This window comes from Ylistrum balloti, unplaced genomic scaffold (genome assembly GCF_031769215.1).
Source record: "Ylistrum balloti isolate Yb309-2 unplaced genomic scaffold, AGI_CSIRO_Ybal_v1 Utg369702, whole genome shotgun sequence".
NCBI lineage: Eukaryota > Metazoa > Mollusca > Bivalvia > Pectinida > Pectinidae > Ylistrum > Ylistrum balloti.
Window position 1 is genome coordinate 420,654 of NW_026781932.1, and position 17,604 is coordinate 438,257.

The 17,604-nt window shown below is 35.1% G+C and overlaps 1 protein-coding gene across 1 annotated transcript in view; it reads right to left on the reverse strand.

Annotated features, from left to right (window-relative positions):
* Positions 1–17,604, reverse strand: part of LOC132565209 (reversion-inducing cysteine-rich protein with Kazal motifs-like) — an 80,135-nt gene that overhangs the window by 36,816 nt on the left and 25,715 nt on the right. Inside the window, exon 4 of the mRNA XM_060229843.1 lies at positions 4,156–4,192. Within this exon, the coding sequence (XP_060085826.1) occupies positions 4,156–4,192 (37 nt within the window). The remainder of the gene's footprint in view (positions 1–4,155; positions 4,193–17,604) is intronic.

Genomic DNA, 17,604 nt, shown 5'->3' on the forward strand with positions numbered 1-17,604 from the left:
CCACTCCACACTGACAACCTGTATCACACTGGATACCCTCCCCTCCACACTCCACACTGACAACCTGTATCACACTGGATACCCTCCCACTCCACACTGACAGCCTGTATCACACTGGATACCCTCCCACTCCACACTGACACTGTATCACACTGTATCACACTGACACCTGATACCCTCCCACTCCACACTGACAACCTGTATCACACTGGATACCCTCCCACTCCACACTGACAACCTGTATCACACTGGATACCCTCCCACTCCACACTGACAGCCTGTATCGCACTAGATACCCTCCCACTCCACACTGACACCTGTATACCACTGGATACCCTCCCACTCCACACTGACAGCCTGTATCACACTGGATATCCTCCCACTCCACACTGACAACCTGTATCACACTGGATACCCTCCCACTCCACACTGACAACCTGTATCACACTGGATATCCTCCCACTCCACACTGACAGCCTGTATCACACTGGATACCCTCCCACTCCACACTGACACCTGTATACCACTGGATACCCTCCCACTCCACACTGACAGCCTGTATCACACTGGATATCCTCCCACTCCACACTGACAACCTGTATCACACTGGATACCCTCCCACTCCACACTGACACCTGTATACCACTGGATACCCTCCCACTCCACACTGACAGCCTGTATCACACTGGATATCCTCCCACTCCACACTGACAACCTGTATCACACTGGATACCCTCCCACTCCACACTGACAACCTGTATCACACTGCATATCCTCCCACTCCACACTGACAACCTGTATCACACTGGATACCCTCCCACTCCACACTGACAGCCTGCATCACATTCCAATAATTATAAACCACCAAAGTATGGGTGCATTACCATTAAGAGAGAGAACCCTGACAGAAATGGAGAAAACAGTCCATCATGTAGGTACAGACACTTCGCATGAAGAGAAGCCCTTCCAAATACACACCTTAATCATTCAACACTTCTGTTTCCATCATACATGCAATTGGTTTTATTCAAATTTGAACCATTTTGTGCAAGTGCAATGGATACAAATATCTATATTAGAAGTAAGTGTTGCTGTTTAGCAGTTTAACTTAATTTTAATTAGATTAGCTTCTGTATATCTGATGAGGTCTACGTTTAGTTTTTGGGGTTTGGAATGCTCAATCCAAATTTTAGGAATTTGAAATGTTCAGTCAGACTTTTTTTTAGAATTTTGAAAGTTCATCTGAAGTTTGAGAGTTTTTGAATATCATGGCCAAGCAAAGTACAGAGGATTTAGAATGTTCAATCAAAGTGTCAGTTTTTGAATGTCAAGTCTGAGTTTTAGCAGTTTGGAATTTGTCAAGCCAGTCTGAGTTTACCTTTAGGGTTCTGGAATAACAGAATATTTAGATGTGTGATAGGCAAACATGAGGCTTGAGTCAGTTTTGTCACAATGATAGTGATGTAACTCATACTGCTATCTCTATAATGTATCAGAGGGTGCAGAGAAAAAGGCCAACAATGATATTTACAGCACATGAAAATTTTGGTTTTTTTTTCAAACCACAAATCATAATCCATATCAGGAAGAGAAATACTTGTTTAGTATGTACGATTAAGTACGCAACTTTACATTTTCTGTGGACAGATTTTGTTTTGTTTCATTCGTAATCTGTCAATATCAAGTAATATCAATACTGCCTCATGTAAGTATTGATCGAGTGCCGGCGACTCCCAGCAATAAAGTACGACTTCACCGCAGACATCTATATTTGATTCATAATAACGCAGATAGAAAAAAAAAAAAAAAAAAGAAAATCCTTTTTCATAATGTGGCATTTGTTTTCCTTGGCTTAAAATCAATATTGACTTGGCAAATTAGAAATTATACCAGAGTTTTTCTAATACTTGTGTGGCCCCATAGTCTGAAGATTTTTATCAAAATTTTTTTTTTTTTCAATATATTTCTGACACGCTAATACCTCAGGTTAAGTAATAGGTTTGTTTTCATACCCTTCAGACAGTAAAACATTCCACGATTGCATTTGGTTTTAGCTAGGGAACCTCTTTAAAACTCCACATATCTTGGTGTCACCTCTCCTCCCTAAACCTATAATAATATTAGCAGGACCTCCACAAGTGTCATCTCTCATCTCTCTACCTTTTGAACCCTACATAACTGTATTGTCTCCTCCCTCTATAACACAAGAAGATAATCACACCCTTCATGACTACTATTGTCAACTTTCTACCTAGAACAGGAGTCTGCCATTTCACCCATGTACCTCAGACCTTTTAACAGGAGTCTGCCTCACCCATGTACCTCAGACCTTTTAACAGGAGTCTGCCTCACCCATGTACATCAGACCATTTAACAGGAGTCTGCCTCACCGATGTACCTCAGACCATTTAACAGGAGTGCCATTTCACCCATGTACCTCAGACCCTTTAACAGGAGTCTGCCTCACCCATGTACATCAGACCATTTAACAGGAGACTGCCTCACCCATGTACCTCAGACCATTTAACAGGAGTCTGCCATTTCACCCATGTACTTCAGACCCTTTAACAGGAGTCTGCCATTTCACCCATGTACCTCAGACCTTTTAACAGGAGTCTGCCATTTCACCCATGTACATTAAACCCTTTAACAGGAGTCTGCCATTTCACCCATGTACCTCAGACCCTTTATCAAGATAATTGTCTTCTCTCTACCAAGACATAAGGACAGCCACATCATCCGTCTCCCTATGACTAACGCATTTCATCTGTCTAATTCAGACCCTACAAGACTATTGTCCCCTTTCCACCTAGAACAGAGGACTGCCATTTCATCCATGTACCTCAGACCCTTTAACAGGAGACCGTCATTTCATTTGTCTAATTCAGACCCTACAAAATATTGTCTTTCTACCTTGAACTGCCATTTCATCTATCTACCTTAGATCCTATCACAGCAGACTCATTTCATCTGTCTACCTCGAGAAATCTCATGATTATTGTCTAGTCTCCCTACCTAGAACAGGAGAAGACTGTCATTTCACTACAACAGAGCTTCACTCCTCCCGAATTTTAACACAACTGTCAAGTAAATTGAGACTGACTGACCTGAGAAAACCAGATATAAACAGTCCCTGTTGTCACACAATGGCTGCCAGTCCACAGTATTTACTGTCCATGTTTGTCTAACTGGCAATCCATTAGGTTCATGTTCCCCGTACAAACACAATCAGACTACACCCTAAACCCAATCTATTCGTTGACACTTGTTAGCTTACTGTTTCACTTCCAATTACAATAAAATTCAAATTCCTAAAGAAACTCATCAGGACTTTCTCAAATATCATTTTTTATCATTAAATTTTCAATATTACCGTACAATAAGAGCTGACTTGTCCATGGTCTGGATACAGGACACACCACGTTTTCTATCTGATTACAATTCGGGTTTGTCATATCTATCTGACCAAAGACCTAATGATCCAGTCTTCTCCCAATACCTATCAAGTCACTATACATTGTACCATATATTGTTTGCTCAAATACAGTGACTATTGGGAACAGCTTATACTTATGTATGCTTGTCCATCATAATGACACTGAAAAATTGTTCAGTTTTTATCTATAAAGACTACTCACATGGATTTTGTATAGAAGGTAAATATTTCACTGAATTAATGTTCAAATATGTAATTGTAGTTAGAAATTCTAATTTTCATTTTTGAAATATTTCTGATCAAAACATCATTTTTTTATTATTTTTTTTTTCAAAATGTCAAAATTTCTTATTGCCCAGGTCCAGTTTACTCTCTTGCCAGTAAAATCATTTATAAAGGCCTATTTGTAAAATGAGATCTTAATATTGTTGCAATTTTCCATCTATTAAGTATAATAGCTACTTGAGACATAAGATTTTTTCAAATCCTTCTAGTCCCTTTAACAGTTTGTGAATGGACCTGCTAAGGAAAATGGAAAACACTTTAACCAGGTTACTAGGATCAACTACTATACAAAGAACTTTTCCAGGTCACTGGGGGTCAAACAAATAACAGGATCACAAACGTTTACTCTCACATGGATAGAGGAGGGTAGGAAAGAGTGTTTTGACCTTTTGTTTGGCTGTGAATGCAGATATATTTAGAGCCATTATACATACCTGGAACCGTCATGTTTATACATTTCCAAAAGGCAGTCTGAAACAAATACAAAAAAACAAGTTAAAAATAATCGAAATCAATTTTAATATGCTTTTGTTCTGAAAAATGCAATATTAAAAGAAATCATGACCATTATTCATAAAACACTGAAATATATAAACATAGGAGTCCTTTTCAGAAATATTATAATATTATCAAAATAGTGTCAAATATATATCAAATACTATCAATACAAACTTTCAAATACCATATTTGGTATATATTGTAATTGAAGCCCCTTGTGTAATAAATACCAGGTAGTCCACCCACATCTAGATCAGGAGAAATACCTTTACGTTTATATCACTGTCCTGTAGTGTATTTTACTTTTTATTTTTAGGATAAATATACATCAAAATATAATACAGGCTGCAAATGTCACCTGAAACTTGACATCAAACTTACATATACAGCAGCAATTATCAAAATCACATAACATATGGATCAACAGTTGAAGTTTTAGGGAACATGATTTTCATCCTTCATGCTATTTTCTCTAACATATACCTCCTGATAAATGTTTTTAGGTATTTGCATTCACTCAGGCTGAAGGGTCAATGTGGTGTTATCCTGATTCTGACATTACTTTATTTAACAGTCTAAAAGGTAATAACAATACTTCACATTGTGAAATTTAAGTCATGTATACCATGTCCTGAGCAATTTAATAATGGTAATGTGAATAAATTTCATTTAACAACAGTTGAACATATACTTGTACTTGACATACACCTGTTCTATACTTTTAGTAAAATAAGCTGCTCTGTTGGAACTGAATAAACTAAAGTAGTCCAGCTATCATATTACCCAAGTACAATATTTCTACGGTCAACAATAATGGTAACTTTCTTTATCTTCAAAGGAAGAATAAAGATGAATCTGTTGTGAGCAGTGTAAATAGAGGTGGTCTTGTCTTTTGTCTCCTATCTCTACTGTTGCTTCACTTCCTGGACAACAGCAGTCTGCCAGTTGTCAGAAGACCGACTGCTGACATAGACATAGTAAGCTGTGCAGATTTCTGTAAAGTTTTTAAATTTTGCAGGACTATTATTTCTTGGTTGTCACAGTCAAATATATATATATATATCAATTATATTCCATGTATATTGGCTTAAAAGACACTTTTTAGGATTTCACTGTAAAGATGTTCAGTATTTAATGATGTGCAATCTTTCTTGTCCACAACCCCTCTACATCAGTTGACATCATATTTATATGACCTTTGGAGCTTTTCATCTCATACATCATATCATGATCTGCTCAGAACTTCCTTCATTTAAAATACAAAAAAGCCTATTCACCAAAATTACTGTCCTGTGATAAGCTTTAACCCCTAAAACTTGAAATAACTGCAACCCTTTCCTCTTACAACTTACAGCCTTCCTCCCTTTGCTGAGATCTTGCACATTTACAATAACCTCATCCCTTCATTCTTCCACTGGGAACTCCCAGCACATACAGGTCTGCCCATCTCTCATCCTAAGCTGCAGTATTACAACATTCCCACCCTCTATTCAACAGAACTTACAGCTCCAAGTACCCCTCTCTTCAAAAATCCTACTGATACAGCAACCCAAACTTTCTCTGAAACAGGATCTGCAGATTTACAGTTATCCTATCTCTCTGATCAAGAAGACCTACAGATGCTAACAGCAACCCCACTCTTCTCATAGTACCTACAGCTTCACAGCAACCCCATCCCTTGGTCAACAGGACTTTAAGCTTTTCAGAAATTCCATCCATTTTGAAACTGAGCCTACAATTTTAAGACATACAGTAACCCCACTCTTCTCATAGTACTTACAGCTTTACAGCAAAACCCATTCTTCTATATAGAACTCACAACCCCTTGGTCAACTGGATCTAAAGCTTTTAAGAAATTCCATCCATTTGCCTACAGATACAGAAAGCCCATGTCTCTTTTCATAAAACCTACAATCTTCCAGCAACCCCACCCTTCTCCATATAGAGCTTACAGGTTTCAAGTATGCCCATCTCTCTTTTTTTGTGACAGAACCTGCAGTAGTACAATGATGTGATTATGTAAAAGTACATATGGAGATAGGCCTACACCCCTGTAATGGAAAAGTTCACCTGCAATTTCAACACTAGAATGATATCTGTGGGCCTAATGGCTTTCTGAAGATTACAGCGATGATCATTTAATGTTGTTAATTAAAACCAACAGCAAGGTTATCTGCCACTACACTTGAACTGAAACTGCTAATTTCATTCTGTTCCAAGATAGAAAAAAATCTTGACACAGACATGGAGGAGTGAATCATTGTCTTGATATAAAAGCCTGTTTTTAAGGCGTCTATACTCCTTTCAGTAAATATTCATACTGATCATTCAAGTTAATTTGTATTCTTTATTAATTGATCGTCATGTTTATTAACTCATTTCTCGTTTCAAACACTATAACAACTGTCCTTGTTTTAGTGCATTTGCGTACCTATTTTTACGTTAAACTTTCTGGGGTTTTTTAACTATTGTTTTACAACTATGTGAATTTTCACATGATTCAAGCTTAAGTGAAGTCAGTGTGGACTCGGCAACAGTATATTTATTACATAACCAGCCTGTTGTATTATGTCATATTGCCAGGCCATAAATGTTGCAAGAACACAAAATAAACAAGTCACATCTTGATGATGTTATTAGATTGTCTCAAATGTGAAAGAAAGAAGTTTTCTTACAGGGATATTAAATGGAGAGTTTTCCCTTAATTCTTGGAATCACATATTATTTGATAAATAGAATCTTATACACTCGCATTGGTGAAATATAGAATTTATTAAACTTGTTCAATAATCTGATATTTTACCTACCTAAAAGTTCGAGAAATGTCAAATAATTGCACTTGTTCAACAAATTCTATATCACATTGATACTCATCAAAGATCCCCGTTATCTCCCTGTTAAAATCTGATCATTCAAGCAGTGAAAATAACACTTCAAACAAAACATTATTCATACTGGTTAAAATTTAATGTTCATTGAGGTTATCAAATTCACAAGCTGTTCTCTCAGATAAATTTTTTAGAATTTTTTTTCAACATTTTATTCTGTTCTTGAAAATGATGGAATAGAAACCGTCGAAAACCACTAGCTTTACAGCAAAGTGGCCATGCACCACCACTGGTATTGAAAGTAGCATCATCATACTGCTTCACTTACTATACAGTAATCCTATAAATCAGGGGTTAATACTAATGATGCTTGTGATATTTAGGGACTATATTTAACCTTTCTGAATCTGAAAGGGTCAACAGAACACAGTGCAAATCAGAATATTGTAGAAAGTATATATACCAAAACATTGTTGAATAACTTTTTGACCTTAACCTATTGTATGCAGTATAACTATCTTACAGTTTATACATAACACAATAATTACCACAAAAATTACAGAAATTTACTGTAACAATTATTACCACAAAAGTTACAGAAATTTACCATAACAATTATTACCACAAAATTTACAGAAATTTACCGTAACAATTATTACCACAAAAGTTACAGAAATGTACCGTAACAATTATTACCACAAAAGTTACAGAAATTTATCGTAACAATTATTACCACTAAAGTTACAGTCATTTACCTTCAAACCATTATTACCACAAATGTTTGAGGAATTTACAGTAACACAATTATTACTACAAAAGTTACAGGAATTTACCGTAACATGATCATCGCTACATAAGCATACTGACGACTTAATAGTTAATACAGTATAATTATCTGGTTATAACAAACAATTCCAGACATTAAAAGGGAAACCAGAATAAAATCACCTGTTTTCTCACATATCAAATTAAGCTCTGTGTGCAAATCACTTCCATTATAACTAACAAACAATGAGGTTAAAAGACAAACACTCACATACTTCACCTTACAATTTCTTTTTTGTGTGTCTAGTCATTTAATATGTTTCAATGGCCACGAGATAACGGAAGATGATTGTTAACAGACAGGGTTGCAATGTGGTAAAAGTTCACATCAAATCAAGCCATTATATCTGTAGATTCTACTGTAGACCAGATTTGTAGGATGCAATTTGTACGGATATAATCAGAACCAGGCTAAACCTCATAAATTCCATAGTGTGCATTAAAAGTACTGTTTCAATGGGTTTATGTGACTGTTTGCAGACATTTCTTAGATAATTAAAGGAGTACTTATCAACAGTTAAGTAGGGAAAATTATGTTTGAGAAAGATACAAATCTCATTGAGAAGATATGGAGTAAGGCTCTATAGAGACAGTGCATTCTTGTATGGAAAATGATACAAGTGTATCATGAATACATCCGAGCAGGGAATGGAAGTATATATCACAATGTCTGTAGTTACTGATTCTTGGGGGCAAATACATAAAGATAAAGGTATCAAAAGGAAAGGATGGCAACCAAAGGAAGTGTCCTATGGAAAAGGATGGAATTCTGTTGAGGAAGAGAATGACAACCAGTCTGAAATTGGACAGGAAGTGTCCTATGAGAATGGACGGAAGGTTGAGGAAGAGAATGACAACCAGTCTGAAACTGGAAAGGAATTCTACTATGGAAATTTATTGAGGAAGAGGATGACAACCACTCTGAGATTTGACACCAAGTCTCCTCTGTCAAGGAAGAGAGGACTGAAAAGGAAGGAAAGAAACACAACATTCCAATAGGAAAAAGAAATGTCTCGTGAAAATTTATTTTTATCTTTCATGAAATACTAGGATAGCAATGTTTCAAAGAGAATGCATGCACATATGGCCACCGCTAATGTATGTAAAAGCATGTTTTGATGGAAGAGAATGATATTCAGCCAAGGAAGAGCACTAAACTGAATCTGTTATCTACCTGTCCTACTGTGACCTGCTCAGTCATACCTATAACTATTCTGTAGAAATTTCCACAGCGAAAAATATTGCTTACATTAGAAATATGAAATCCATCTAAAGTCCTAATCGGTGCACACAGTAGGACATACACAATTTTTGAATAATCTAATCAAAAATTTATTATTACTTTTTAAAGAAATCTCTTCACTGGAGGTCCACCAAAGCTGGCGGATAATTACGGTGGATTCGTCTATAGGCCTTGTCAATCCCTTGTGAGTGGGCTCTGTCGCAGGACAATGGACCCGCGACTCCTGACATTAACAGGTACAGGTGACTCCTACAGCCTGTCATTACAGGTAGCCAGGAGCCTAGCACCACCTCATGTAAGCATTGTCAGTTTAAAAGCAGATAAACTTTGAATGTATTTGACACCTTGTTAGCTTAATCAGCATTAGAGATAATTGAAAATCTAGCAAATTTGATCAATTTTACAGTTACACAGCACCTTGTTAGCTTGAACTGGGTGCAACATCACAGCAGGAATCTGCTATGTTGATTGCAGTTTGGTGCTGTAAACTTTATCTGTGAAACTGTATCAGACTAATTTTGGAGTAAATAGAATTATGTTGTCTTTATCAGATACTACTAATTGTAACAGATTAATGAAATCTTAATTATCACAGAAATCATTCTGCTAGGTATATAAAATCTCGTTAACTTTGTTAAAGATTATCATCACAGGTGAATGAAATCTTGTTATATTTATTGATGATAATCATCAGAGGTAAATGAAATCTCGTTAACTTTGTCAAAGCTCATTGTTACCGGTAAATGAAATCTCGATAACTTTGCCAAAGCTCATTGTTACCGGTAAATGAAATCTCGATAACTTTGCCAAAGCTCATTGTTAAAGGTAAATGAAAGCTCATTAACTTTGCCAAAGCTCATTGTTACAGGTAAATGAAATCTCATTAACTTTGCCAAAGCTCATTGTTACAGGTAAATGAAATCTCATTAACTTTGCCAAAGCTCATTGTTACAGGTAAATGAAATCTCATTAACTTTGCCAAAGCTCATTGTTAAAGGTAAATGAAATCTCATTAACTTTGCCAAAGCTCATTGTTACAGGTAAATGAAATCTCATTAACTTTGCCAAAGCTCATTGTTAAAGGTAAATGAAATCTCATTAACTTTGCCAAAGCTCATTGTTACAGGTAAATGAAATCTCATTAACTTTGCCAAAGCTTATTGATAAAGGTAAATGAAAGCTCATTAACTTTGCCAAAGCTCCATGTTACAGGTAAATGAAATCTCGTTAACTTTGCCAAAGCTTATTGTTACAGGTAAATGAAATCTCGTTAACTTTGCCAAAGCTCATTGTTAAAGGTAAATGAAATCTCATTAACTTTGCCAAAGCTCAGTGTTACAGGTAAATGAAATCTCGTTAACTTTGCCAAAGCCTATTGTTACAGGTCAATTAAATCTTGTTAATTTGTCACAGATTGTTTAAACACAGGTAAACAAATATGATCCCAATTAGAAATCTTGGTAGATTAACAAAATCATTTAAATATGGCAGCTTAATACACCAATTGTTCACTTAGGGTACTTCTTATCAAATCAGATATTTCTGCACTTCTTAAGCGAGAGTATTATATCCCTATCTACAGGAACCCAGTCAGCAGACCTGTAAAAATGAACTTTATAAAATGCATGGCTACAAGAACAGAATGTTGACAACATCCCCCGGGATTGAATTTTTATAACACACTTCCATGCTTGTGAAGTTTCCACACAAAATTACAATATGTCAGCGAATGCATGGTGTTTGTAGCCAAGTTACAGCACAAAACTCTTAAATCTCATTTGAAATTCAAATTAAGCAATGAAAATCACTGACCCATGAAGTGTTAAATATGCGAGAAATGAGCCATCGACAGTTTGAAAACGCAACAAATTGTTATCACTATGAACATACAACATTCAATTGTCGACTGATCCTAGTGCACAGGTGATGGCTTTTAAATGGCTGCCATCAATTCTGTCGACATTTAGTGCTGGGATAATTTCTAACTCCAATGACTTTGTTACAATTGATAATGTAAACGTTGCATAGAAAAAGTTATAGGTGTATTCACAATGAATATAACTCATAACTCCTTATCTCTTCCTTCTAACCTTTATAAACATACATTCTTATCTACCGAACGCCACTGATTCTTTACAGTATAAGCCCAGGGTGGATGTGAGATGGTCTGCAGCAGGCTAGCATATAGATAAATGTCTGGTAACGTGACATAATCTATGGTATTTTTTCAAGCTAATCCATCTATGGACACAAGTACTAGTAAAGTGTATCATGTAGAGAACCAAACGACAAAAAAACGATTAAGTTGGCCTATATATGGGCAGCAGTTTCAGGTCTTAATTTTACATGGACAACTCAAACTGTATTTATAAAGTAGTCAACACCATGCCTAGTTATAAGCCCATCCATATTCCAGACATAACATTTCAATTTGAAATTATACAGACACAAGTAAATCCTGGCTTCTTGGGAGAATGGCTTCATATATTAAGCCTAAAAGATCCCAATGAATTTCAGCAAATAACTTCATGGCCATATTAAAATTCACATGCTATACATACTGCTGAGGAAGACAGTTGTGTTAATCTCCTAATTATGGTTTGTTGTATAATTTCAGTCATAAGGGATTTTATCATAATGTAGACAAGTATCTTTCAACTACTATGTTTGTTTTTTTTCTTCTGAATGAATGAATTGTTAACTTTCGGTGTCACCAATGATAATTTTACAGAACTGCCTGAAGTGATACAATACATTAACAAAACAGCTAGAAGAATCTCTTAAATTTGTGTTAACAGTAACTTGAGGCTGACCTAGGATATGCATCACTTTCCCGTACTTCTCACGACTCCGCTGCCTGGCAAGGTTACTTTTTAAGACGTTTCCATTTAACATAAACCAAGCTGATAATTTTTTTCTTCTGGCCTAGAGCACATAAAATCTATCTTAATTATAGCAAATACATTGCTTCTTTCATTACTTTTTAACTTTCAGAGATGTACTTTAGACTATCCTATCAACACTCTTTGTGATTTCCCAAACTTTGCTTCCTACATACTTTCTGATATTCTCAAGACTTTTCTGATATTCTCAAGACTTTTCTGGTATTCTCAAGACCTTTCTGGTATTCTCAAGACCTTTCTGATATTCTCAAGACTTTTCTGATATTCTCAAGACTTTTCTGGTATTCTCAAGACCTTTCTGATATTCTCAAGACCTTTCTGATATTCTCAAGACTTTTCTGATATTCTCAAGACCTTTCTGATATTCTCAAGACTTTTCTGGTATTCTCAAGACCTTTCTTATATTCTCAAGACCTTTCTGATATTCTCAAGACCTTTCTGATATTCTCAAGACTTTTCTGATATTCTCAAGACCTTTCTTATATTCTCAAGACCTTTCTGATATTCTCAAGACCTTTCTGATATTCTCAAGACCTTTCTGATATTCTCTGGGCTTTTCTGATATTCTCTGGGCTTTTCCCTGCTTTTCATTGTACTGAATTTCTTATATTCTCTGGACTTTTCCATCCTTTACATACTGAATTTCTTATATTCTCTGGACTTTTCCATCCTTTACATTGTTCTGAAATTCTTATTTTTTCTGTACTTTTCCATCATTTACATTGTACCGACTTTCTGATACTCTCTGGACTATTTCCTTTTTTTTTACTTTATTCTTATATTCCCAGGACAGAGATATCCTGTGTTCAGCAGGAAAGTTTTCATTCTTAATTACCTTTCTACATACTTTTAAACAATAAATTCAAAGAAAAAAAATATAAGATTGTGTAACAGAAAACAGAGAGACAAAAAATCAGTAGATTTATATGCTTTGATGCAACAATTATCTTCCCAAATTACTCTGAAAAACCTGTAGGAAAACAGGATCCCTAGTATAGGGAACAAAAACTACACCCAAACTAAGATCTAGGTGTTGGTGGAGGCCTGACATTTACATATTATCAGCAGACCTGACTGTTTCTACACATAAATAGAACCTCTCTCCCCTAACTGGTGATACACCAGTTATCTCAGATAAATACCAGATCCCAGGACCAGCACACCACTACATTTTACTGGGCTGTCTCACACTAAAGTCTGAAATCATCAACAAGAGTCCAAAGGGCCTGTATTGCCCAACACAACTTATATTTTAACTTGTCAGAATTCATCACCAAGAGTCCAAAGGGCCTGTATTGCTCAACTCAACTAATATTATAACTTGTCAGAAATCATCACCAAGAGTCCAAAGGGCCTGTATTGCTCAACTCAACTAATATTATAACTTGTCTGAAATCATCACCAAGAGTCCAAAGGGCCTGTATTGATGATATTGTAAGCTTTTAAGAAGCTGATAGCTTAAGTTTCTTTTATCAAAGTCAAATTTGTTTGACAAAAACAAAAAAGTCACATGCAAATAATGCCAAAAATACTTTCCACTTTTTCACATCAACACTAGAATAAAATAGAAATGGCCAAATGATGCTATCATGGCATGGACTGAAGCATTTACTAGTTGAATGTTGGCAGTTTAAAACTTTCAGCTTGAAACACCCTTATATATTAGTAATAAAAACACTTGGATACCATCTTTTAATCCCGAAAGGAGCCATGCAGTATAAATAAAGTACAAAAATTCTGTTTTCTTAATGATACGTTCATACCCAAGCACAAGTGTGTTCGGTGTCCACATGGTCCATCAGTATCAACAATGTATGATGGCCATCTTGAGTAAAATGGACACACATTGTGCAAACATCCTCATGCCAAAATCAAGTAGCTTACAAAACTTCCTGTTTGGATGGCCTATTGGATGGCCTAGGCTAAATGATGCAGAGTACAAATTGAATGTCCTAAATGACCTACAAGTCTGTTTTATCAGCACATCTCCTAATGCTCCTCTTACCCTACAGAATTTTTGAGTGCATATTTTTTAATGCAAATACTGAATTTTGGGGATGAAACTTTGATTTTTAATGATCAGATCAATTTGAATGTTGAAACTATATTTACTAGATCAGTCTGAAACCTAATGCGTACAAGTCGTATTCAAAAATGTGAAAAAAGTTAGAATTAAGGAAAAAATAAACTGCTCAGATTTTGTTTTATATTTTTCATCGATTCTAGGAAGATATATTTGTATTGTTGTATGACATAAATTTACAGATATTACTTCACTTTTCTGAATGTTCTGCATGCTTCGGTTCATTATCAAGTTAAAACAATTTATTTCACAAAACTTTTTTTTTTCTGGAAATGATATTGTACTTCATCTGGTATTAGTTATTTATGTCTCAATGTTTCATCCGATTCAAGTCATAATAGCACCTAACAGGGTTGTGATTATCTGAAAATTCTCCAAAGCAACATTACATCAGCATGACACCGTAAACTTCCAAATGTAATTTGACAAAACAAATACATGAAAACTTCATGTACTTGGTTCAATGGGTACAGGAAATATATTCCAATTCTCAGAGAAATTGTTAAGCCTGCCAACATATCACTTTTCCTATATTGCTTCTCAGGTCTTCAATGATAAGATCAAAACATAAGCTGTGAACATATCAAATAAGATATTTACTGAAACCATTCTGGAAAAACATTTTACTGATGTAAGACACATCTCATAAATCATTAAATTTAAAAATGAAAAAAATAATTTTGTCAAATTTTGCATGAGATACTGTACTGAATCCTTGATGTGAGTGTGTTTAGCTAGAAATTGAACTCCAACATGTAAAACAGGAACCACGACAGAAATTCACCAACTGGGATTTTCCGTTCTGTATAACTGGCGGCATTCCCAATCAAAAAAATCATTTTTCGCCAAGTAACACAGATTTTTTCAAAGTGTGACCAGCAAATTTATTTTCTGGAATTTTATCATTTTCCGTTTCCTCATTACTTATCACATGACTTGATCATCTGTGCACTTCATTTTCATGCATAAAACAACTGGAATTCAAGCATTCTCATGATTCAATACAAAGCGAGGACTGTCAGAAATGGGGCTGTACAATGTATGAAATTAGACATTTCAATTCTCAACATTGATTTGCCTTAAGTTACAACTAGTCGAGTTCTCATTGTGACATTACTGGAATAAACCTAGATTTCAAATGGTCGTGTCATCGCATAAGCATTCATCACGTTTTAGTTAGAATTATGATCTTGTGAACAGTTTGCTGAGAGTACTCTCTCGTTGGTCTGATCTTATTCCAATAGTCTGAATATAACATTGATTTTAAAATGTGTCAACACACCGCCAAAGACATTTTCCAAAATTTGACAAAAAACATCTGAACCAAAAAAGCAATTCCAAAACTAGCCAGGAAAGTCTCTGACCAGTCTAACAACAAGAAATTTCTATGTGAATTCCTCAAATCTCTGATCGTTTCTCTATCTACATTGCAAGAGACACATCAAAAACTTTCAACTGTATAACTTTTTACATTTCGTCCATTTTCACTTTATCTATTTCATGATTCCTACTGACAAAATATACATATTCATTAGCACATCTGGGGAAATTTTCACGATATATCTGCAAAATTAATGAAGATTCTTTGTCCTAGATGAACTTAATATGAAAAGAAAAAACCGAAGATAATTCTCCTTGATATGTATTGCTTCCAAAATTATCAAACTTTTTTTTTTTCAAACTCCGATTCCAAGGTCCAAATTTCTTAGTTACTATATGTATATATAGAGGCGTTAAAGTTTCCTTGTTATTGGAGGACTGGAATGTTAATTGGTAAGACTGTAGGATGTTCATATAAACACTCCCCACTTAACATCATAATCTGGTTACCATGTATCCAAAAATTGTGAAAATTAATTTTCACCAACTACAAGGGTTTGGCCTATGTTTATCAAGCTGCACACCCCATCGCTATCTCAACCACGTGTGCATGTATCTTTAGTCTCCCTAACTCGTACAATAGATGCTTTTCATGACATATCTGTCCTGGTCATGGCACCATTAGTTAGATTCAGATATTAAAATCAGAATCATAATCCTATCAGTAGTGTACCTGGTCTGCATACTACAACAAATTAAAACATTACCACCATTTCTAATTACTGTATATTTAGGGGGAAACAAGCTTGTTTTTATGCATATATCAAAGATTTGATCAAAATACATTCAAGTGTTAAAACAATAAAATTCATGATCGACTCTCCAGTTTATGCATAAAACCAAGCATATTATCCTTATTCTAAAAAAATTGAGCTTAAAGGCATTGTAATTATTGCTATGAAAACAAAATTCAACCAAAACCAAGACCATTCAAAATAGTCCCTTACATTGTCTTAGGCAATCAAAATCCTTTCATTAATTGATGATGTAGTAGCTCAGCCCACTTTCCAGTCCAAGTTTATGATAAATTTGGGTCAAGATGTAGGTGTATGAAAAGGCTTAAAATGTTTCTCTGCATGGATTATCTGTCTGAATTGTTTTTTATACTGATTCCTGAAATACCTGAAATTTGTCAAGTCTCTGAAGGGTAAATGAGTTTGTTCACTAAAGTAGACTGATAAAAACGCATCTTATGTGGAAAAGCACCAACAGATCATGATGTGACTTACCCGAAGTTGTCAGTGCGTTTCTTTCAGATAGAGATTGGGATTTACGTATTTCTCAATATTATTTATTATACAGTAAAAATAGGAGACAATACCATATAACATAATTTTATTTAGTTGTGATAATATAATTGGATTGAAAATATCACCTACTGTAATGATAAAGCACAGTGTATCACTTTTATCAACATTTTACAATTACTGACAGACTCAAAAGTCAATTGAAACATGTCACAGAGATTATCATCATCATTCTCCCCACTTAACATTTAAATGACACATTTCAGTAGTCACTAAAATAAATTTTTCTAATGTATATGTTGACATCTGCCTCAACCATAAAGATAGTCACCGTATTTGGGCTAGCATCAAAATACATGAGTATATTGGTAATTAGATCCTGACAAATATCCAATTAATAAAGTATTACATAACCATTATTTTAGAGTAGTTGGTTAAAATAAATTCCATCTCAAATGAACTTAAACGTGCTTTCTGACTTAGAAGTATTGTTTCCATAGTTTGCTAAGAAAAGAATATGTAATAATAATTGTGTCTTCAAAAAAATTGAATGAATTTCACATTTCCACTGACCCGGATAAAGCCTTGGCTCAAGTTGTATAATCAGCACTAAAGACTTTATACATGTAGAGCTGTGTTAAAAGAGAACCATCCCACGTGAATGTTTTCGAGTGGAAATTTGTTTAGATCCTTCTTTCGTACTGTGAGAGTAATCATGAACCATACATCCATGCTGGGATGTCAAATTGAAACTTTGACAGAAATTTTCAAATCAGCAAATAATCACTTGAGAAAGCACGATCTCGTTTTAGAGAAAATTACGATTTCATTGTATGATTTAACAACTCAAAGGGCCACGGAAGACAAAAGGAACTA